Here is a 25,477-nt window from a genome sequence, read left to right as displayed (position 1 = left end):
GATATATACAGTGAGGGAAAAAATTATTTGATCCCCTGCTGATTTTGTACGTTTGCCCACTGACAAAGAAATGATCAGTCTACAATTTTAATGGTAGGTTTACTTGAACAGTGAGAGACAGAATATCAACAACAAAATCCAGAAAAACGCATGTCAAAAATGTGATAAATTGATTTGCATTTTAATGAGGGAAATAAGTATTTGACCCCCTCTCAATCAGAAAGATTTCTGGCTCCCAGGTGTCTTTTATACAGTTAACGAGCTGAGATTAGGAGCACACTCTTAAAGGGAGTGCTCCTAATCTCAGTTTGTTACCTGTATAAAAGACACCTGTCCACAGAAGCAATCTATCAATCAGATTCCAAACTCTCCACCATGGCCAAGACCAAAGAGATCTCCAAGGATGTCAGGGACAAGATTGTAGACCTACATAAGGCTGGAATGGGCTACAAGACCATCGGCAAGCAGCTTGGTGAGAAGGTGACAACAGTTGGTGCGATTATTCGCAAATGGAAGAAACACAAAATAACTGTCAATCTCCCTCGGCCTGGGGCTCCATGCAAGATCTCACCTCGTGGAGTTGCAATGATCATGAGAACGGTGAGGAATCAGCCCAGAACTACACGGGAGGATCTTGTCAATGATCTCAAGGCAGCTGGGACCATAGTCACCAAGAAAACAATTGGTAACAAACTATGTCGTGAAGGACTGAAATCCTGCAGCGCCCACAACGTCCCCCTGCTCAAGAAAGCACATATACAGGCCCGTCTGAAGTTTGCCAATGAACATCTGAATGATTCAGAGGAGAACTGGGTGAAAGTGTTGTGGTCAGATGAGACCAAAATGGAGCTCTTTGGCATCAACTCAACTCACCGTGTTTTGAGGAGGAGGAATGCTGCCTATGACCCCAAGAACACCATCCCCACCGTCAAACATGGAGGTGGAAACATTATGCTTTGGGTGTGTTTTTCTGCTAAGGGGACAGGACAACTTCACCGCATCAAAGGGACGATGGACGGGGCCATGTACCGTCAAATCACAGACAGTGTCACCAGCAAAGCACCCCCATACCGTAACACCCCCTCCTCCATGCTTTACAGTGGGAACTACACATGCAGAGATCATCCGTTCACCCACACCGCGTCTCACAAAAACATCGCGTTTGGAACCAAATATCTCAAATTTGGACTCCAGACCAAAGGACAAATTTCCACCGGTCTAATGTCAATTGCTCGTGTTTCTTGGACCAAGCAGGTCTCTTCTTATTATTTGTGTCCTTTAGTAGTGGTTTCTTTGTAGCAGTTCGACCATGAAGGCTTGATTCACACAGTCTCTTCTGAACAGTTGATGTTGAGATGTGTCTGTTACTTGAACTCTGTGAAGCATTTATTTGGGCTGCAATTTCTGAGGCTGATAACTCTAATGAACTCTGGGTCTTCCATTCCTGTGGTGGTCCTCATAAGAGCCAGTTTCATCATAGCGCTTGATGGGTTTTGCGACTGCACTTTAAGAATCTTTCAAAGTTCTTGAGATTTTCCGTATTGACTGACCTTAATGTCTTAAAGTAATGATGGACTGCTGTTTCTCTTTAATTATTTGAGCTTTTCTTGCCATAATATGGACTTGGTCTTTTACCAAATAGGACTATCTTCTGTAGACCCCCCCTACCTTGTCATAACACAACTGATTGGCGCATTAAGAAGGAAAGACATTCCACAAATTAACTTTTAAGAAGTCACACATGTTAATTGAAATGCATTCCAGGTGACTACCTCATGAAGATGGTTGAGAGAATGCCAAGAGTGTGCAAAACTGTCATCAAGGCAAAGGGTGGCTATTTGAAGAATCTTAAATATAAAATATATTTTGATTTGTTCAACACTTTTTTGGTTACTACATGATTCCATATGTGTTATTTCATAGTGTTGATGTCTTCACTATTATTCTACAATGGAAAAAATTAAGAAAAACCCTTGAATGAGTAGGTGTGTCCAAACTTTTGACTGGTACTGTAGGTACACAATATGTCACTGATGGGGAGGCAAACTGGTGAACTAGCTAACATAATGACCAATCGAGTGTGTGTTTTGTTTTGGCTTCTACCTGACCTTAAAAAAAAAAAGTAATACCTAGACCTCTGCACCCACAGAAGAGGTCCTATCTGCGCTTTGTCTATATGGCTCACATTATCTAGCCCTGCACATATAATGCTGTCCATGTGGATCATGGAACACTAGGGACTTGCTAATTCCATAAAAGTTACTGTGAGGCCGCAGTGGCCTTTTACTCTCCCTGTGTGGGAGCCTGAGAGCAGGAGTCAAAGTTGAGACATCAGGGGGACGGGTGGTGGCTCGCCACCCCAGAGAGGATACCAGGGAAGGCCAGCAGAGATGTGTTGACGGAGGAAGGCTGGACACAAAGCGTGAAAAGACCTGGGCCCACTGCTGGCAAGAGAGAAAGAGCTGCTCAGTCAGCGCGCTGCACCCACTCCGTAGGCTGATGAAAAGATTATTCCCCTAGCACGGACCTCATGCGGCGTCAAACTGTTTGTGTGCGCTGACAGAGCCAGATCAAGCAGAAAGGATATGAGTGGGAAACTTCAAAACCTGCTCATGTTTCTGGGTCTGTGAAAGGATTTGTATAACACATTCAGATTTGATGGACTTTCCCATGTTCTCCTGGACAGCCCTTTTTTTGTTGATGTGTTCAAATAATGAATCTCTTATGTTGCCGGGCCCTTTTCCCCCCCCGACCCACGCTATGTTTCTAGTTGTGGTGTAGGGATGCTGTGCGGATCATTCTATCACATGCAGCAGTCCCGAGCATATGGAGAACCGCTGATTCACCGACTTCCACGGATCAGGGTGAGTAGCACTAGGATAGTTTTTTACCTTGACGACCTCGAACAACTCAACTCCACTGCTAGCCAGGAAGCTCAACAGGCATTGACTAAGGGAGCCCAGCTTTTTGAAAAGTTGATGTTTCTCCACAACAACAACCCTTATCTGATCATCATAAGATACCATAAGTATATTATCATCATCTGATAAAAGGCTTTTAGACATTGAGAAAACAAAGACTTAGCCCATTGTGCTTAGTAATGTTACGGTGATAACCAAGACAGTGGATTATATCAACATTTAGCTGTTTTGTCCATGGTTTTAACAAATAATTATATCTTAATGAGTCTGCATTTGAGATAGATAATGTTCAGACTCCAAAAAGCTAGCAAAATAATTGTCTTTATGTGTGAACACTATCGCTGTTGGTAATAACTAGGATTTACAAAGAAACCCTTTTTGAATTAGATTGAAGGTGGATTTCTTTGCACCTTAATCTTCATAGAAGTTAAGGTTTGTCTCACTGTGATTTCTGAAATAACTAACAAAATCATGTTACATTTTTATTCCTATGATGTCCACTAAACTGAATCAGGGAGTTCTTAAACCCAAATATGTATGATATGGAAGATGGCAAAGACTGATGAAAAACATCGTTTTCCTCCAGGTGCTGAAATGGAACAAATATGTTTGATCCTTTTGCTTATAAGTAAGGCACTATCAGTTGGAGCACAATTCAATGGATACAACTGTGATGCCAACTTCCACAGCCGCTTCCCTGGTGAGAAAATAAATAATACATTATATTAATTTAAATTCAACTTCAATGCAGGTTATTCATAAAACTTTATGAATATAACATATAACTTTAACTTAACTCATATTGGACTGATGCATGCAACATATTTAGGATAGTGAATAGTTGCTATTTCTAATGTATTCCAAGGTCTTGGGTAAAACAGTGGAACCTTTATTTACACTTACAATCAAATAAAATGGTATTGTTAGCTGTTCAACAGTCTGATGACCTGGTGGTAGAAGCTGTCTCTGAGCCAATGGTCCAAGACCAGATGCTCCGATACCGCTTGCCAGATGGTAACAGAGTTAACAGTCCGTGGTCCGGGTGACTGTAGTCCTTGATGACCTTCGGGCCTTCCTCATCGCCTGGTGTAGATGTCTTGGAAGGCAGGGAGTGAACTATTGGGCCATCCGCACCACCCTCTGTAGATCTTTGCGGTTGCGGGCAGTGCAGTTGCCGTACGAGGCGGTGATGAAGCCGATCAAGATGCTGTCGATATAGACATCTCCAAATATAGCTCAAATCAATTAAATATCCATGGTTTAATTTTCAATGCCAGTGTGAGCCTTCTTTAGTCTTGTTCTTTAGCCTTGTTTAGTTATCCCTCTTTGAAAAAAATTAATGCACATAAGGCCATAATATGATTTTGTGCTGTGATAATAACTGGTGTTGTTTTCTCTGCTCTCTCCCAGCGGAGCGGGACATTAGTGTGTACTGTGGGGTGCAGACAATCACCCTCAAGATCAACTTTTGTCCTGTTCTCTTCTCCGGCTACACCGACACTGACCTGGCCCTCAACGGTCGCCACGGAGATGCCCACTGCCGTGGTTTCATCAATAACAACACCTTCCCCACCGTGGTCCTCTTCAGCATTAGCCTAGCCACCCTGGAGACATGTGGCAATGCCCTGGTGGTAAGAGGCCCATGCTTCTTCCAACCACCTGTTTATAATGCCTTCTATCACACCTATGGGCCAGTTTCCTGGAAACAGATGAAGTCCTGGACTAAAAATAACTTTCAATTGAGATGCTTTATTGAGCATGTCTTGAAGTCCAGGACTAAGGTTCATCTGTATCCGGAAAACCCTTAAAGAGTCCATGACAGATCATGGCTCCTCTTACCGTGGCTCCAACCACAGAGCACTTACATCACGCCCAAGCCTTCAAATCTTCGAAAAGGCAGCAATAACAAAAGGAGATACATAACTGAATAAAAGGTCCTACTAATAAAAGGAATCAACTTAAATATGTACACACAGTCATCTACAGTGTCTATGTTTTGATGTTGACAACCTAGATTTTAGTTTCCATGGGACAGTGGTTCAGTAATTGTAGTGGTGGTTGGGGTTGGGAGAATGGAAGCCCCGGAGAGGTGATTGCTTTTTCCTAGAAACAGTGGGAGAGATTTGCGTGGAGCCTTTACTAAGGTTGCTTTCTTCCCCATTTTGTTGTTTTGATTGTAGGGTGGTTCCTGGGCCGCTGATGCTGTGATAAAGGGAATACAGTTAGGGATTAGCACGATGAGGGGGCATTAGCTTCATAGTATGGTTGATGTTATCGTCTCTGGCCCTCCCTACTGATGGGACCTTGACTCCAATAATGGTGGGGATGAGATTGGGTAGGCATTCACCTGACTCGATTTTGTGTTGCAGGTTTCCACGGCTCAGGGTCCTAATGCTTATGGGAACCTCTCACTGGTGCAGATTGGGAACATATCAGGGTACATCGATACACCAGATCCCCCGACTATCATTAGCTACCTGCCAGGTCTGCTCTACAAGTTCAGCTGTAGCTACCCTCTGGAATACCTGGTGAACAATACACAGCTGGCTTCGTAAGTGCTGTGAAATAATCCCTCAAGTTTCTATGATGATTGTTATCCATTCACATGTCTAAAATGCCTCTGAATTGATAATACAGTTAATAATACAGATAATTCAATGTCAGTGTAGTGACATCATATGAGTGTGTCAAAATTGGGTTGTCAATGGACTTAATTGATTAGCATTTTAGATATACTGTACATAGAGAGGCAGTAAACTGAAGAGCACAATGAAGATAACACATGATTTGAGAAGGTCATAGGATCTCAGTTGTATATTAAAAGAGAATCATGCATCACATTGACATATGGTCCATTTATCAAGATATCTTAAAGTAAACCAAGATAAACAATATGCATATGTGACTCATAATGTTGGATATAAATCATTCAATAAATCATGTTTAGCATAACTTCAATTTCCATGTTTATTCAAGGTCAGCTGCTGCAATATCAGTGAAGGACAGCAATGGTACTTTTGTCAGTACTTTAAGTCTACTGCTTTACAATGTAAGTACATTTTTACAAATGACACAATTGCATTTTCTCTATGATGCACTTTCACTGCTAGATTTACTAACCATATTATACATGCAAAGTTTGCAACCAGGAATAAAACGTACATACAGTGCCTTCAGAAACTATTCACACCCCTTGACTGTTTCCACATTTTGTTGTGTTACAAAGTGGGATTAAAATGGATCTAATTGTAATTTTTTGTCAACGATCTACACAAAATACTCTGTAATGTCAAAGTGGAAGAAAAATTCTAACATAAACAAATAAATACATCAAAACAAATCTTGATTAGATACTGTATACCTTCAACCCCCTGAGTCAATACATGTTAGAATAACCTTTGGCAGCGATTACAGCTGTGAGTCTTTCTGGATAAGTCTCTAAGAGCTTTCCACACCTGGATTGTGCAAAATTTGTCCATTATTATTTTCAAAATTCTTCAAGCTCTGTAAAATTGGTTGTTGATAATTGCTAGACAACCATTTTCAGGTCTTGCCATAGATTTTCAAGCAGTTTTAAGTCAAAACTGTAACTAGGCCACACAGGAGCTTCTTGGTAAGCAAATCATATCCCAGTGTCTGGTGGAAAGCAGACCGAACCAGGTTTTCCTCTAGGATTTAGCCTGTGCTTAGCTCCATTCCGTTTATTTTTTATTTTGAAAAACTCCCCTGTCCTTAATGATGACAAGCATACCCATAACATTATACAGCCACCTCTATGCTTGAAAGTATGGAGAGTGGTACTCAGTAATGTGTTGAATTGAATTTGCGCCAAATATAAGACTTTATTCAGGACAAAAAGTAAATTCATCTGCCACATTTTTTGCAGTATTACTTTAGTGCTTTGTTGCAAACAGGATGCATGTTTAGGGATATTTTTATTCTGTACAGGCTTCCTTTTTTTCACTCTGTCAATTAGGTTAGTATTGTGGAGTAACTACAATGTTGTTGATCCATCCTCAGTTTTCTCCTATCACAGTCATTAAACACTGTAACAGTTTTAAAGTCACCATTGGCCTCATAGTGAAATCCCTGAGCGGTTTCCTTCCTCTCCGGTAACTGAGTTAGGATGGACACCTGTATCTTTGTAGTTACTGGGTGTATTGATACACATCCAAAGTGTAATTAATTACTTCACCATCCAAGGGATATTCAATGTCTGCTTTTATTATTTATACCCATCTACCAATAGGTGCCCTTCTTTGCGAAGCATTGGAAAACCTCCCTGGTCTTTGTGGTTGAATCTGTGTTTGAAATTCACTGCTTGACCTTACAGATAATTGTATGTGTGGGGTACAGAGATGAGGTAGTCATTCAAAAATCATGTTAAAAACTATTATTGCACACAGAGTGAGTCCATGCATCTTATTATGTGACTTGTTAAGCAAATATTTGGTCCTGAACTTATTTAGGCTTGCCATAACAAAGGGATTGAATACTTATTGACTCAAGACATTTCAGCTTTTCATTTTAAATTAATATATTTAAAAAATACGAAAAACAAAATTCCATTTTGACATTACAGGGTATTGTGTGTAGGCCAGTGACAAACAATCTCAATTTAATCAATTTTAAATTTAGGCTGTAACACAACAAAATGTGGAAAAAGTCAATGGGTATGAATACTTTCTGAAGGCACTGTAGAGCAAAATGGTAAAATGAAAGTGAACCATAAACACTGTACCACAAAAACATATTAACCATAAAGACACTACATTCATTTTATCTCCTTCTGAAATGCAACTCAAAGTTCTGTCATATCCTAATAGAAGTTCTATCACATCCAGACAACGGAAGTATTGAGTAGTTTTCATGAGGAATTGTCATGACTGGGAATTTGACAGCGGATAGGAAATACAGGGATACTGTGGCTATTATACATTTACAGGTTAAATAACTGTGCATACAGAACTATTTTTTATTCCAGTAATGGAGGAGATTTGTGCCAATTTACCCTACATTTATTTTTTAAATGAATAATAAGAATTAAAAAAGGGTATTTTTGAACAGATTACAAATCCAGTGCAATTCATGAATCCTGTCCTCATCTACATGTTAATATGAGGGACTAAAACAATTGTGACTTGTTGATTTCTTTGTGTGTCTCTGTAAAGGACTCGTCATACGTTCAGCAGCTGTCAATCCCTATGGCGGGGCTCACACTGAAGACACGTGTGTTTGCAGCAGTCAAAGCTACCAACTTGGACAGGAGGTAACCAATCATTTAATTTAATCAAGAACTTCCAAGAGCCATATAACACATGTCTGCAGACCCTTCTTGAACTTTGGGCAATTATGGAATGTACATTAGGGACTTTAACATTTGATTGGTAGGACAGTGACAACCACGGCAACGGCAAACATTTTACCGCAGTCCAAACTTATGTACCGTAATTTTCAGATTATAAGCCGCGCCTTTTTTCCCATTTTTCGACCCTGCTGCTTATATAACGGTGCGGCTAATCTATGGATTTTTACAGCTAACGGCCACTAGAAGACCTCCTAAATCTATGGATTTTACAGGTTACAGTCCACCAACTTTAACTCTATGGGCTCTATGACCGGTCCGCGCCCCCCACCTTTAGGCGGCGGGCTCCAGCAGGAAAAGCTGGAGGCCGGAAAAGAGTGAGACAGGTAGCGCACAAAAGTAAAAGTGGAACCGAGAGTGGTACGAGAGACAGAACGAGAGACAGAACGAGAGCAAGACAGACAGACATTACGAGAGCGAGACAGTTTGTCTCTTTCCCGAAAATCCCCTCTGTGCACGAACCTTTACATATGGTAATTAAACATTAAAACATATGCGGCTTATAGTCCAGTGCGGCTTAAATATGTACACATCATTCAATATCATTCAATTTAGCTGCTGCAGCTTATACTCCGGTGCGCCTTACAGTGTGGAAAATACGGTATTCATAAAGCGTCTCGGAGAAGGAGTGCTGATCTAGGATCAGGTTTTTTATGATCCAAAAGTTAAAACTGATCCTAGATCAGCACTCTTACTCTGAGATACTTTATAAATACTGGCCCTGAACTGTATGTTCCACCTTAGTGAGTGAACTATTGTCTTACTTTTGGAGTTAAAGAATACTATAATATTACTCAGCAGGAACCCACTTATCCCACTGCCCTACATACAGGTCTGCAGTAGGTCAGATATTCTGTGAAGGCGAAAGAAATGCACACCTGTTTAGGCGAGGTGCTGGCTAGTGGAGTAGAGCACTTGAAAAAGAAAAGGAGCTCTAGGAGCTCAGATGCAATAATCTAATAACCAAAGTTTTGACAGCCAAGCTGTCTTCATCAGGGTGATGAAGACAGCTTGGCTGTGGGAACGAAAACAGCTTGGCTGTCGAAACGTTGGTTAGAAAATTATTGCATCTGAGCTCCTAGAGTGTACGGCTCTCCTATTCTTTAACAGATGCCACTTTTATTTCCCTAAGCAGCTCTACAACTGAATAACTTTTATATAAATATATATCTACTAGCGCCCCATCTGCCATTCGTGGTGGCAGGTCTATATAAAGGTGACATCAGTGGGTAGTAAGCTGCAAAGTTTTTCAAGACATAAAATGTACTGTTAGACTTATCAATTACACAGCTTACTAGTAGGAACTTACACTGAGTATACAAAACATTAAGGACACCTGCTCTTGCCATGACATAGACTGACCAGGTGAATTCAGGTGAAAGCTATGATCCCTTATTGATGTCACTTGTTCAATCCACTTCAATCAGTGAGGGAAAAAAGTACTTGATCCCCTGCTGATTTTGTACGTTTGCCCACTGACAAAGAAATTATCAGTCTATCATTTTAATGGTAGGGTTATTTGAACAGTGAGAGACAGAATAACAACAAAAAAATCCAGAAAAACCCATGTCAAAAATGTTATAAACTGATTTGCATTTTATGAGGGAAATAAATATTTGACCCCCTCTCAATCAGAAAGATTTCTGGCTCCCAGGTATCTTTTATACAGGTAACGAGCTGAGATTAGGAGCACACTCTTAAAGGGAGTGTTCCTAATCTCAGTTTGTTACCTGTATAAAAGACACCTGTCCACAGAAGCAATCAATCAATCAGATTCCAAACTCTCCACCATGGCCAAGACCAAAGAGCTCTCCAAGGACGTCAGGGACAAGATTGTAGACCTACACAAGGCTGGAATGGGCTACAAGACCATCGACAAGCAGCTTGGTGAGAAGGTGACAACAGTTGGTGCGATTATTCGCAAATGGAAGAAACACAAAATTACTGTCAATCTCCCTCGGCCTGGGGCTCCATGCAAGATCTCACCTCGTGGAGTTGCAATGATCATGAGAACGGTGAGGAATCAGCCCAGAACTACACGGGAGGATCTTGTCAATGATCTCATGGCAGCTGGGACCATAGTCACCAAGAAAACAATTGGTAACACACTACGCCGTGAAGGACTGAAATCCTTCAGCGCCCGCAAGGTCCCCCTGCTCAAGAAAGCACATATACAGGCCCGTCTGAAGTTTGCCAATGAACATCTGAATGATTCAGAGGAGAACTGGGTGAAAGTGTTGTGGTCAGATGAGACCAAAATTGAGCTCTTTGGCATCAACTCAACTCGCCGTGTTTGGAGAAGGAGGAATGCTGCCTATGACCCCAAGAACACCATCCCCACCATCAAACATGGAGGTGGAAACATTATGCTTTGGGGGTGTTTTTCTGCTAAGGGTACAGGACAACTTTACCGCATCAAAGGGACGATGGACGGGGCCATGTACCATCAAACCTTGGGTGAGAACCTCCTTCCCTCAGCCAGGGCATTGAAAATGGGTTGTGGATGGGTATTCCAGCATGACAATGACCCAAAACACACGGCCAAGCCAACAAAGGAGTGGCTCAAGAAGAAGCACATTAAGGTCCTGGAGTGGCCTAGCCAGTCTCCAGACCTTAATCCCATTGAAAATATGTGGAGGGAGCTGAAGGTTCGAGTTGCCAAACGTCAGCCTCAAAACCTTAATGACTTGGAGAAGATATGCAAAGAGGAGTGGGACAAAATCCCTCCTGAGATGTGTGCAAACCTGGTGGCCAACTACAAGAAACGTCTGACCTCTGTGAATGCCAACAAGGGTTTTGCTACCAAGTACTAAGTCATGTTTTGCAGAGGGGTCAAATACTTATTTCCCTCATTAAAATGCAAAGTAAAGTAAAGGGTCTGAATACTTATGTAAATGTAATATTTCCGTTTATTATTTTTGTTATTATAAAAAATTATTTTACCTGTTTTTGCTTTGTCATTATGTGGTATTGTGTGTAGATTGATGAGAGAAAATATTACATTTAATCAATTTTATAATAAGGCTGTAACGTTACAAAATGTGGAAAAAGTCAAGGGGTCTGAATACTTTCCGAATGCACTGTATAATTCACAAGTGATAGGCTAATATTGTAACCATCACTATTCTTGATTTAATCTTGTCTTTACATATACTAAATAATATATGTGTTAAATCTGTTTTAATTTAGAATGGACCATTATCATGCATCTGTCTCGAAACAGGGGCAGGGGAAAAAATACATGTCTTCTATGCACTTAAATTGCGAATGGAGGACGCTTTTTTTATGCCAGCCAGGTAGGCTTTATTCCTGTTTTAAAGAGAAGCAATATGCTTAATATTAGGAAAGTTCAGAAATAAATATAGTAGGCCTAGCCTTTAGATTGCTGATGGGATCCTTCTCTTTTTAATAGAAGTCATCACTCTGTTTTCTCATGCAATTGCTTAGCCTATAGAAATGTTGCGCAACATGAGCTCATGGGCTCTCATGAAGTGTTTGATTCGATTTTTGATTACATTTGCATTGATGTCAGAGTGATTAGAGGGACAATAGCGTGCTGAGTACCAGGCAGTTGGAAAGTTTGGTAGGCTACTAATGACCATCAGCAGCATCAGAGCTTGGAGAAGCCTAATAACCGTGACTAAACAGTCACGTGGAATTTGATTGCCTTCATGACTCATAACAGCCCTAGGCCAGCATCCCTTGTAGAGTCCATGCCCTGACGAATTGAGGGTGTTCTGAGGGCAAAAGAGGGGAATGCAACTCAATATTAGGAAGGTCTTCCTAATTTTTGGTATACTCAGTATATATTTATCGATCTAGCTTATGGGTTTTGAGTTTCCACTTCCTCAGATGGGGGGGAATTCCAACCAAAAGTTAAGCGTGTGTAAATGGAGCGTAATTCAGTTTTTATGTACTTTTCTCTCTGCAAGTATTCTGACCTTGAACTTAAGCAAGAGAATAGCACTCCTAAAGAAATTAAGGTGTGGTGAAGGTGTGTCTACAGATTCGCCGTATTCTGACCTTGACTTAATTCCTTCATAATTCCACCACCTTCACACACAATGAAACAATGAATAAGGTCTAAATGGAACCTCTTTATTTTTTCCGAAATAAATAACACCATTCTCCATGCACTGTAATTTACAAATTGATAAGAGCTATTGACAAGAGCTAGGTAAATGAGTAAGCTGTTTGGAAAAGGGGATTGTACATATAAATGACAAATGTTTTAGATCTATTTAGATCTATCTATCTACCTTATGATCGCTAGAGACAAAGTTTATGAAATGCTGGCCTTATAACTTGCAGATATGAAATGTGGAGACCCAAGTTATAGGCTTCTGTAGACATGCGCAAATGTAACCCACCATGTTGATTAATGATTTCTAGAGTATTTTCATTATATACCCCGACTTTCCACTGTATTTTTTACCATTTGTATTGTGTTCAATATTAGCCACTATCGGTAGCCACCGTTAGTTATACCAGCATACATTTATTACTGTCACTTTATTGTTAGTTTCCTTACATTTTGCATCATTCCATTACATCATTAGTTTACCTTTCTTTACTCACGTTCGTGTGGTTGTTTCTGAGGACCGCTAGCAATAGTGAATCATATTAGGCTAACAAATTACAAGTTGTGCAATAATTTGGAACATGTAATCATTATGGAATGCAAACCATACGTAGCAGTTTAAACCTGGAGCCTGGCAACTGGACAGTTGAACTGTTGTCATTACAGTTCCATGATTAGTGAGGATTATTAGGGTATATTTATAGGACTACTGTTCAGCCCCTATTGTACACTTTTCTCACCTTCCAATATTTCATGGATCAAACAATTGAATATGGCAACTTTCAGAATGAATCAAACCACTGTATTTTTGATTCACCAATATATTCTGTGTGTAAAGGCTCTCCAAACCTGTTTTTTTATATTCATAAATACTTTCCTATACCTAAATAATATACAAGATCAAAGTATCTTTCAATCTACCAATTAGTGCTGAAAAGGAGACAAAATATGCATGTATTTACATGGCTTTCTTTCATTGATCCCTAATATTGTGAACCGTTCTCTCTATACAGTGCCTTGTAAAAGTATTCACTCCCCTTGGTGTTTTTCCTATTTTGTTGCATTACAACCTGTAATTTAAATTGATTGTTATTTGGATTTCATGTAATTGACATACACAAAATAGTATAAATTGGTGAAGTGAAATGAAAAAAATGAAAAATAAATAACGGAAAAGTGGTGTGTGTATATGTATTCACCCCCTTTGCTATGAAACCCCTAAATACGATCTGGTGCAACCAATTACCTTCAGAAGTCACATAATTAGTTAAATAAAGTCCACCTGTGTGCAATCTAAGTGTCACATGATCTGTCACATGATCTCAGTATATATACACCTGTTCTGAAAGGCCCCAGAGTCTGCAACACCACTAAGCAAGGGGCACCACCAAGAAAGCGGCACCATGAAGACCAAGGAGCTCTCCAAACAGGTCAGGGACAAAGTTGTGGAGAAGTACAGATCAGGGTTGGGTTATAAAAAAATATCCGAAACTTTGAACATCCCACGGAGCACCATTAAATCCATTATAAAAAAATTGAAAGAATATGGTACCACAAAAAACCTGCCAAGAGAGGGCTGCCCACCAAAACTCATGGACCAGGCAAGGAGGACATTAATCAGAGAGGCAACAAAGAGACTAAAGATAACCCTGAAGCAGCTGCAAAGCTCCACAACGGAGATTGGAGTATCTGTCCACAGGACCACTTTAAGCGGTACACTCCACAGAGCTGGGCTTTACGGAAGAGTGGCCAGAAAAAAGCCATTGCTTAAAGAAAAGAATAAGCAGACACGTTTGGTGTTCGCCAAAAGGCATGTGGGAGACTCCCAAACATATGGAAGAAGGTACTCTGGTCAGATGAGACTAAAATTGAGCTTTCTGGCCATCAAGGAAAACGTTATGTCTGGTACAAACCCAACACCTCTCATCACCCCGATTACACCATCCCCACACTGAAGCATGGTGGTGGCAGGATCATGCGGTGGGGATGTTTTTCATCGGCAGGGACTGGGAAACTGGTCAGAATTGAAGGAATGATGGATGGCGCTAAATACAGGGAAATTCTTGAGGGAAACCTGTTTCGGTCTTCCAGAGATTTGAGACTGGGACGGTGGTTCACCTTCCAGCAGGACAATGACCCTAAGCATACTGCTGAAGCAACACTTGAGTGGTTTAAGTGGAAACATTTAAATGTCTTGGAATGGCCTAGTCATAGCCCAGAACTCAATCCAATTGAGAATCTGTGGTTTGACTTAAAGATTGCTGTACACCAGCGGAACCCATCCAACTTGAAGGAGCTGGAGCAGTTTTACCTTGAAGAATGGGCAAGAATCCCAGTGGCTAGATGTGCCAAGCTTATAGCGACACACCCCAAGAGACTTGCAGCTGTAATTGCTGCAAAAGGTGGTTCTACAAAGTATTGAGTATTTTTAATTTTTAATTTATTGTTTGTTTCACAAGAAAAAATATTTTGCATCTTCAAAGTGGTAGGCATGTTGTGTAAATCAAATGATACAAACCCCCAAAAAATCAATTTTAAATCCAGGTTGTAAGGCAACAAAATAGGAAAAATGCCAAAGGGGGTGAATACTTTCGCAAGCCACTGTATATTACAGTGAATATTATTTGACATATACCATACATACAGTACCAGTCCAATTGTTTGGACACACATACTCATTCCAGGGTTTTTCTTTATTTTTACTATTTTCTACATAAAATAACACATATGGAATCATGTAGTAACCAAAAAAGTGTTAAACAAATTAAATAGTTTATATTTTATATTCTTTAAAGTAGCCGGCCTTTGCCTTGATGACAGCTTTGCACACTCTTGGCATTCTCTCAACCAGCTTCACCTGGAATGCTTTTCCAACAGTCTTGATGGAGTTCCCACATATGCTGAGCACTTGTTGGCTGCTTTTCCTTCACTCTGCGGTCAAACTCATCCCAAACCATCTCAATTAGTTTGAGGTCAGGGGATTGTGGAGGCCAGGTCATCTGATGCAGCATTCCAACACTCTCCTTCTTGGTCAAATAGTCCTTACACAGCCTGGAGGTGTGTTGGTTCATTGTCCTGTTGAAAAACAAATGATAGTCCCACTAAGCGCAAACGAGATCGGATGGTGTATCGCTTTAGAATGCTGTGGTAGGCATGCTGGTTAAGTGTGCCTTGAATTGTAAATACAATTCCGTTCACCTACTCTGTGTCTCACAAAGACACTGCAGTTGGAACAAAAAAATCTCAAATTTGGACTCATTAGACCAAAGGACAGATTTCCACCAGTCTAATGTCCATTGCTCATGTTTCTTGGCACAAGCAAGTCTCTTCTTCTAATTGGTGTCCTTTAGTAGTGGTTTCTATGCAGCAATTCGACCATGAAGGCCTGATTCACGCTGTCTCCTCTGAAGAGTTGATGTTGAGATGTGTCTGTTACTTGAACTCTGTGAAGCATTTATTTGGGCTGCAATCTGAGGTGCAGTTACAGTGAGGGAAAAATGTATTTGATCCCCTGCTGATTTTGTACGTTTGCCCACTGACAAAGACATGATCAGTCTATAATTTTAATGGTAGGTTCATTTTAACAGTGAGAGACAGAATAACAACAAAAAAATGCAGAAAAACGCATGTCAAAAATGTTATCAATTGATTTGCATTTTAATGAGGGAAATAAGTATTTGACCTCTCTGCAAAACATGACTTAGTACTTGGTGGCAAAACCCTTGTTGGCAATCACAGAGGTCAGACGTTTCTTGTAGTTGGCCACCAGGTTTGCACACATCTCAGGAGGGATTTTGTCCCACTCCTCTTTGCAGATCTTCTCCAAGTCATTAAGGTTTTGAGGCTGACGTTTGGCAACTCGAACCTTCAGCTCCCTCCACATATTTTCTATGGGATTAAGGTCTGGAGACTGGCTAGGCCACTCCAGGACCTTAATGTGCTTCTTCTTGAGCCACTCCTTTGTTGCCTTGGCCGTGTGTTTTGGGTCATTGTCATGCTGGAATACCCATCCACAACCCATTTTCAATGCCCTGGCTGAGGGAAGGAGGTTCTCACCCAAGATTTGACGGTACATGGCCCCGTCCATTGTCACTTTGATGCAGTGAAGTTGTCCTGTCCCCTTAGCAGAAAAACACCCCCAAAGCATAATGTTTCCACCTCCATGTTTGATGGTGGGAATGGTGTTCTTGGGGTCATAGGCAGCATTCCTCCTCCTCCGAACACGGCGAGTTGAGTTGATGCCAAAGAGCTCGATTTTGGTCTCATCTGACCACAACACTTTCACCCAGTTCTCCTCTGAATCATTCAGATGTTCATTGTCAAACTTCAGACGGGCCTGTATATGTGCTTTCTTGAGCAGGGGGACCTTGCGGGCGATGCAGGATTTCAGTCCTTCATGGCGTAGTGTGTTACCAATTGTTTTCTTGGTGACTATGGTCCCAGCTGCCTTGAGATCATTGACAAGATCCTTCCGTGTAGTTCTGGGCTGATTCCTCACCGCTCTCATGATCATTGCAACTCTACGAGGTGAGATCTTGCATGGAGCCCTAGGCCGAGGGAGATTGACAGTTATTTTGTGTTTCTTCCATTTGCGAATAATCGCACCAACTGTTGTCACCTTCTCACCAAGCTGCTTGGCGACTGTCTTGTAGCCCATTCCAGCCTCGTGTAGGTCTACAATCTTGTCCCTGACATCCTTGGAGAGCTCTTTGGTCTTGGCCATGGTGGAGAGTTTGGAATCTGATTGATTGATTGCTTCTGTGGACAGGTGTCTTTTATACAGGTAACAAGCTGAGATTAGGAGCACTCCCTTTAAGCGTGTGCTCCTAATCTCAGCTCGTTACCTGTATAAAAGACACCTGGGAGCCAGAAATCTTTCTGATTGAGAGGGGTTCAAATACTTATTTCCCTCATTAAAATGCAAATCAATTTCTAACATTTTTGTCATGCGTTTTTCTGCATTTTTTTGTTGTTATTCTGTCTCTCACTGTTCAAATAAATCTACCATTAAAATGATAGACTGATCCTTTCTTTGTCAGTGGGCAAACGTACAAAATCAGCAGGGGATCAAATACTTTTTTCCCTCACTGTAACTCTAATGAACTTATCCTCTGCAGTAGAGGTAACTCTGGGTCTTCTATTCATGTGGTGGTCCTCATAAGAGCCAGTTTCATCATAGCGCTTGACGGTTTTTGCGACTGCACTTTCAAACCTCTTGAAATTTCCCGTATTGACTGACCTTCATTTCTTCAAGTAATGATGGACTGTCGTTTCTCCTTGCTTATTTGAGCTGTTCTTGCTATAATATGGACTTGGTCTTTTACCAAATAGGGCTATCTTCTGTATGCCAACCTACCTTGTTACAACACAACTGATTGGCTCAAACACATTAAGAAGGAAAGAAATTCCACAAATTAACTTTTAACAAGGAACACCTGTTAATTAAAATGCATTCCAGGTGACTACCTCATAAAGCTGGTAAAGGGTGGCTACTTTGTAGAATCTAAAATCTAAATCTTTTGATTTATTTAACATTTTTTTGGTTACTACATGATTCCATATGTGTTATTTCACAGTTTTGATGTCTTCACTATTATTCTACAATCAAATCAAATCAAATGTTATTTGTCACATACACGTGTTTAGCAGATGTTATAGCTGGTGTAGCGAAATGCTTATGCTTCTAGCTCCGACAGCGCAGTAATATCTAACAAGTAATATCTAACAATTTCCCAACATATACCCAATCCACACAAAACCAGTAAGGAATGGAATTTAAGAAAAATATACATATATGGACAAGCAATGACAGAGTGGCATGGAGTAAGATACAGTTAAATATTATAGAATAGAATGCAGTATATACATATGAGATGAGTAGTGCAAGATATGTAAACATTATTAAAGTGACTAGTGTTCCATTTCTTAACGTGGCCAGTGATTTCAATAGGCAGCAGCAGCCTCTAATGTGCTAGTGATGGCTATTTAACAGTCTGATGGCCTTGAGATAGAAGCTGTTTTTCATTCTCTTGGTCCCAGCTTTGATGCACCTGTACTGACCTCGCCTTCTGGATAATAGCGGGGTAAACATGCAGTGGCTCGGGTGGTTGTTGTCCTTAATGATCTTTTTGGCCTTCCTGTGACATCGGGTGCTGTATGTGTCTTGGAGGTCGGGTAGTTTGTCCCCGGTAATGCGTTCGGCAGACCGCACCACCCTCTGGAGTGCCCTGCGGTTGCGGGCGGTGAAGTTGCCGTACCAGGCGGTGATACAGCCCGACAGGATGCTCTGAATTGTGCATCTGTAAAAGTTTGTGAGTGTTTTAGGTGCCAAGCCTAATTTCTTCAGCCTCCTGAGGTTGAAGAGGCTCTGTTGTGCCTTCTTCACCACACTGACTGCGTGGGTGGACCATTTCAGTTTGTCGGTGATGTGTACGCCAAGGAACTTGAAGCTTTCCACCTTCTCCACTGCGGTCCCGTCGATGTGGATAGGGGGATGCACCCTCTGCTGTTTCGTGAAGTCCATGGGATTGTGGAGGCCAGGTCAATGTAGAAAATAGTAAAAATAAAGAAAAACCCTGGAATGTGTAGGTGTGTCCAAACTTTTGACTGGTACTGTATATTATTACTATTCTTCTTCATATACTATTCTTCAGATAAACCACATACCTTATCCATATTGTCTATACATCCCATCCGATATACACTATATATACAAAGGTATCTGGACACCCCTTCAAATTAGTGTGTTCGGCCACACACTTTTCTGACAGGTGTATAAAATCATGCATACTTTTTTGTCATTTAGCAGACGCTTTTTACAGAGAAATTAGGGTTAAGTGCCTTGCTCTTTGACTGATTTCTTCACCTTTTTGGCTCTGGTATTCAAACCAGCAACCTTTCAGTTACTGGCCCAACGCTCTACCGCTAGGCTACCTGCCGTCCATGCAGTCTCCATAGACAAACATAGGCAGTAGAATGGCCTTACTCTCGGCATGTCCAGCCCATCCATAATCTCAGCCAATCATGGCTAGCCGGAAGGTTCCTGTCTTTTTCCGTGGCTAAATCAACTCGTAATTTAAGGTTCACATGTTCCAGAAGGCATTTCTGCCCAAAAACGTATTTTGATAAAAAAATGTATGTTTACGTTCAAATGCCTCTCCTGTGAGGTAGTGAAACGAGTTACATATGTAACTGCTTTGCTTTAAATAGTAATACTTTTAAAGAGCTTTAGCAAGCCCCACAACTTTACTTGTAAAGTTACCATCTAGTTTGTAATGTACATTTTTCTTCCTGTTTGTGAGAAAATGTTTGTACTCAGGAGCACCATTGGGAATGAGACCCTGGTCTCAATTGGGTTACCCTGAATAAATACAAGTTAATACTAAGATAAATAAAGGCATGGATGTCTGAGCTGTGTGCTAGTCGTTTGAACAGACAGCTCGGTGCTTTCAACATTTTCTCACAAAGACAAGTAGTGATGCAGTCAATCAGTCTTCTACTTTGAGCCAGGAGAGATTGACATGCATGTCATTGATGTTATCTCTCTGTGTACATTTAAGGGCCAGCCGTGCGGCTCTGTTCTGGGCCAACTGTAATTTGCCTAGGTCCCTTTTAGTGGCACTTGACCGTATGACTGGACAGTACTCCAGGTGTGACAAAGCTAGAGCCAGTAGGACTTGTTTTCTTGATAGCAATGTCAAGAAAGCAGAGCAGCGCTTTATTACAGACCTCTCCCCATCTTAGCTACCATTGCATCAATATGTTTTGACCATGACAGTTTACAATCCAGGGTTACACCAAGCCACTTAGTCTCCTCAACTTGCTCAATTTCCAAATTACTCATTACAATATTTAGTTGAGGTTTAGGGTTTAGTGAATGAGCTCTTTGTTAAGTGTTGTAATGATTTCACTTGCTGTGGTAGCTTACGTGTATAATGTTGAGTCATCAGCATACATAGACACACTGGCTTTACTCAGTGCCAGTGGCAGGTCATTAGTAAAGATTGAGAAAAGTAAGGGGCCTAGACAGCTGCCCTGGGGAATGCGTGACTACCTGGATTATGTTGGAGAGGCTTCCATTAAAAAGCACCCTCTGTGTTCTTTTAGACAGATAACTCTCAATCCATGATATAGCAGTGGATGTAAAGCCATAACACATTTGTTTTTTCAGCAGCAGACTATGATCGATAATGTCAAAAGCTGCACTGAAATCTAACAAATCAGCCCCCACAATCTTTTTATTATCAACTTCTCTCAGCCAGTCATCAGTCATTTGTGTAAGTGCTGTGCTTGTTGAATTCCTTCCCTACAAGCGTGCTGAAAGTCTGTTGTCAATTTGTTTACTGTAAAATAGCATGGTATCTGGTCAAACACAATTTTTTCAAAAAGTTTACTAAGGGTTGATAACTGGTTGATTGGTCAGCTATTTTGGCCAGTAATGGGGGCTTTACTATTCTTGGGAAGCGGAATGACTGATTCAATGAAGGATGGAGCCGAATTTGGAGCCGAATTTTTTTCTTTTTTTTTTCTTTATAACATTTATTCATGTTTCATGGTATAGAATGTTTTATTTTTTATTTAGTTTAGTCACATGATTTCTCAATTGCAGTATGTTTGCCAATCGGTTGTGCTGCCAGACTTATTTGAAATACCTTTTGCCTCATCCCTCTCAAACATTCAATTGTTCAATTCCTCATCAATCCGAGGGGATTTAAATATTTTTACAGTCATTTTCTTAATTCTTCAAATAGCCACCCTTTGCCTTGATGACAGCTTTGCACACTCTTGGCATTCTCTCAACCTGCTTTATGAGGTAGTCACCTGGAATGCATTTCAATTAACAGGTGTGCCTTGTTAAAAGTTAATTTGCATTCCAGGTGAAGATGGTTGAGAGAATGCCAGAGTGTTTAACACTTTTTTGGTTACTACATGATTCCATATGTGTTATTTCATAGTTCTGATGTCTTCACTATTATCCTACAATTTATAAAATAGTAAAAAAATAAAGAATAACCCTTGAATGAGTAGGTGTGTCCAGACTTTTGACTGGCACTGTACATGTAGGTAGTGTTAAAGTGACTATGCATAGATAATAAACAGCAGCGTAAAATATGGGGTGTTAAGTGTTAAATAGTCCTGTTAAGAAGCCTTTTGGACCTAGACTTGGCACTCCAATATCACCGCGACAACTGTCGATAGACGTAGCTGGTAAATTCACTCTGGCTATCTACTCCAATTTCAGAGTACTCTCGTCTGAGTGTGCCAGAACGCAGAATAACTGACGAATGTGCCGGTGTCAGTAAATGTCGACAAAAAAGCGTAATTAAAATCTTGCCAGCAGCACAGTTACAGTCATCAAAGCTCTGAATAACATAAAAACAGACTAACCAGCTCTGCTAGGGTGAGAAAAATGGTCAGAGTGAGCTGTTCTCTCATGTGTCTGGAAGTAGCTAGCAGGCTAGCCAACGTTAGCCAGTTAGCTTGGGAGCTTGACTTCTGTTGTTAGGTTAGAATGCTCGTATCAACCCTACTCCTCGGCCAGAGCGTCTAGTGTGTGCTCTGAACACTCAGAGAGCGAAACGCTCTGAATTTACGAACGGACAATCTGACAACGCTCTGAGTTTACGAACGCCCAGGGCGCACTCTGGCACTCCAGATTTAATTTACGAATACACCCGTGGTATAAACCAGCCTTTAGTCTTGAAATCTTTGGTTGTTTAGTACATGGCCTCACATGTGAATCCTTAAAGAAATGGGCGGGGCTAAGGCTTAAGAGGGTGTGAACGATGCAGAATGGGTGTAGACAAAGAATAGCTCTCCAGTAGGTTTACCAAAACATTCAATGGCCATTTTCTCAAAAGTGAGGTTACAAGTTTATCAACTTTCAAAGCAGAATTACTTTCCCATTGTTCCTTAACTGTAGTGTATGATATACTATTTTCTAGCTCTGAGTCTCTACTTTTATCCAATGTAAAAAACACAATTTCAAATGTTGCTACATAAAACCGAATCGAGCCGGTCGGTCACATATTCTTTAAATCATCAATATAAGAATCACTACAAAACGTATTGTATGACCTCTTATACGCTATATTAGGCCCAGCATTTGGAACTTTGGTTTTCCTGGATATGGCTATTATATTGTGATCACTACATCCTGTGGATTTGGATACTGCTTTAAAGCAAATTTCTGTAGCATTAGTAAAGATGTGATCAATACATGTTGAGGATTTCATTCCTGTGTTGTTTGTGACTACCCTGGTGGGTTGACTGATAACCTGTACCAGGTTGCAGGCACTGGTTACAGTTTGAAGCTTTTTCTTGTCAACACCACTGGGACGTAAATTTGCAGCAGCACTATGACAACTCAGCGACACAATGGGAGGGATTATCTGAGCTTGGGTCACTGATAAGTCATTGTCTCAACGCGGCCTTGAAATGCGCGGACAGGGACCAGGCACCAAGATGATTTGGATGGACTAGTCATTCCTGTAGAGCATCTTCTGTTTCCAAAAGCTGTCAAAGTTATCTATAAAAGTTATGCCAACGGAGCTACAGTAGTCTTTTGTGCAATGCCAGTAGCCTGCTGAATCTCTGGTCTTTCAGAGCTAGATTCAGTTCTTTTAAAATCCAGTTTCAGCAGTTCTGAGCTAGCCCTCCTAATGACGTTTGACTCCACATGGACTATGTCCTGTACTTGTGCTCCAGGATAGCACAGGGTTTTTACCCCGGGAACAGAGATGTTTCTCCCCATAGAGCTGCCAATGATGACAGCTGGTGAAATGGCCGAGGAGGTCCGGATGAATTTTTCACCTTGAGTAGTTTAGGAGACACCTCGAGGACCGATGGGAGGTGGGGATAATGGAACCGAGCCAGCCGTAGAATCCATTGTGGCTGACAAAGAGGCCGGAGTCTGAACCCTCGTGGTCCGATGAGGGGGGGAGCTCGGAAGATCTGAACCCGAGGTAGGATACCCCTGGGTTGGAAACAGGGTAGAAGACGATGGCGCGGCAACCTCCAAGGCCAGGGGGGAGAAGCTGTTGAATGTCTGGATTGGGCTTCCCAAAGTCAAAGAAGCCACGTTCACCATTGACTGCGGCCTTCCATTAGGGGCAGCAGGTAGCCTAGCGGTTAAGAGCGTTGACCCAGTAACTGAAAGGTTGTTGGTTCAAATAACCAAGCTGACTAGGTGAAAAATCTGCCAATGTGCCCTTGAGCAAGGCACTTAAACCTAATTGCTCCTCTGGAAGTGTCAGTCCTGTCACATTTTTCACAGGCGGAGGAGACTTCCCCGGTGAGAGGTCCCTGTGAAACACTGGCCAGTCAGTCATAGAGTGGTGACAGGGCATTTATACTCTCACCATATGAGAATGATGTCCAGCCTGAGGTGTGGAGAAGGTAGGTGGCTGTGGTCTCCCCAGCAAATTGTGCAACACTGAGATTTGCTTGCTTAGGGTAGAGAGCTCGGTCCTCCGCAAGTAGGCAGTTGTTGCATTGGAAATCTGGTCGGTTCACAGTGTCCCGGAAAAGAGCATAGTAAACACAACACAGGAAGCGCTCGTCTTTTCTTTTGAATGGGGAGGCCTCCATGAGAAGAGGCAGTCCCAAATTGGAAAATCCAAGCAGCTATTTTCGTTAGCTTGATGTCTAGCAGCTGCGCTAGCAGCTTAGATAGAGCTAGCTAATGTTAGCTGCTCTGTTAAGCTCGATTTTGGGACAAGAAATAGCAGTCCAAGCTAATCGTCTTGCGGAATCCGTACAAACACAAGTGGAGTATTTATAATCTAATTTACATTGGCTACATTTAGTCAAAAACAACAATCCGAATATTAGAGATCAATAAAAGAAAGCCATGTAAATACACACACATTTGTCTTCTGTTCAGCACCAATTGGTAGATTTTAAAATACTTGTATATTATTTAGGGTTAGGAAAGCATTTATATAAAATAAATATATAAAGCTTTAGGGAGCTTTTACGCACTAAATACAATATATGTACAAAAGTATGTGGACACCCCTTCAAATTAGTGGATTTGTCTATTTCAGCCACACCCGTTGCTGACAGGTGTATACAATCGAGCACACAGCCATGCAATCTCCATAGACAAACATTGGCAGTAGAATGGCCTTACTGAAGAGCTCAGTGTGACACCGTCATAGGATGCCACCTTTCCAACAATTCAGTTCGTCAAATTTCTGCCCTGCTAGAGCTGTCCCAGTCAACTGTAAGTGCTGTTAATGTGTATTGTAAACGTCTAGGAGCAACAACGGCTCAGCCGCGAAGTGGTAGGCCACACAAGCTCACAGAATTGGACCGCCAGGTGCTGAAGCGCGTAGCGTGTAAAAATCGTCTGTCCTCGGCTGCAACACTCACTACCAAGTTCCAAACTGCCTCTGGAAGCAACGTCAGCACAAGAACTGTTCATCGAGAGTTTCATGAAATGGGTTTCCATGGCCAAGCAGCCGTACACAAGCCTAAGATCACCATGCGTAATGCTAAGCATGATGAATCACGCTTCACCATCTGGCAGTCCGATGGACAAAGCTGGATTTTTGCGGATGCCAGGAGAACGCTACCTGCCCCAATGCATAGTGCCAATTGTAATGGTCTGGGGCTGTTTTTCATGGTTCGGACTAGGCCCCTTAGTTCCAGTGAAGGGAAATCTTAACGCTACAGCATACAATGACATTCTACATGATTCTGTGCTTCCAAATTTGTGGCAACAGTTTGGAGAATGTTCTTTTCTGTTTCAGCATGACAATGCTGAAACACTGTGAGGTCCGAAGTGAGGTCCATACAGAAATGGTTTGTCGAGATTGGTGTGGAAGAACTTGACTGGCCTGCACAGAGCCCTGACCTCAAGCTCATCGAACACCTTTGAGATGAATTGGAACGCCGACTGCAAGCCAGGCCTAATCGCCCGACATCAGTGCCGACCTCACTAATGCTCTTGTGGCTGAATGGAAGGAAGTCCCGCAGCAATGTTCCAACATCTAGTGGAAAGCCTTCCCAGAAGAGTGGGAGGCTGTTATCACCTCAAAGGGGGGACCAACTCCATAGTAATACCCATGATTTTGGAATTTGATGTTCGACAAGCAGGTGTCCACA

General features: G+C 41.5%; 1 protein-coding gene across 1 annotated transcript in view; it reads left to right on the top strand.

Annotated features, from left to right (window-relative positions):
• Window positions 1-2,768: 2,768 nt before the first annotated feature.
• Window positions 2,769-25,477, top strand: part of LOC121580290 (zona pellucida-like domain-containing protein 1) — a 92,787-nt gene continuing 70,078 nt past the window's right edge. Inside the window, exons 1-6 of the mRNA XM_041895350.1 lie at window positions 2,769-2,864; window positions 3,508-3,621; window positions 4,332-4,552; window positions 5,291-5,472; window positions 5,898-5,970; window positions 8,093-8,190. Of these exons, the coding sequence (XP_041751284.1) occupies window positions 3,516-3,621; window positions 4,332-4,552; window positions 5,291-5,472; window positions 5,898-5,970; window positions 8,093-8,190 (680 nt within the window). The 5' untranslated portion in view covers window positions 2,769-2,864; window positions 3,508-3,515. The remainder of the gene's footprint in view (window positions 2,865-3,507; window positions 3,622-4,331; window positions 4,553-5,290; window positions 5,473-5,897; window positions 5,971-8,092; window positions 8,191-25,477) is intronic.

Source organism: Coregonus clupeaformis, chromosome 13 (genome assembly GCF_020615455.1).
Source record: "Coregonus clupeaformis isolate EN_2021a chromosome 13, ASM2061545v1, whole genome shotgun sequence".
NCBI classification, from domain to species: Eukaryota; Metazoa; Chordata; class Actinopteri; order Salmoniformes; family Salmonidae; genus Coregonus; species Coregonus clupeaformis.
Note: the sequence above shows the minus strand (reverse complement) of the source record. Positions and strands in the feature narration are given on the sequence as shown.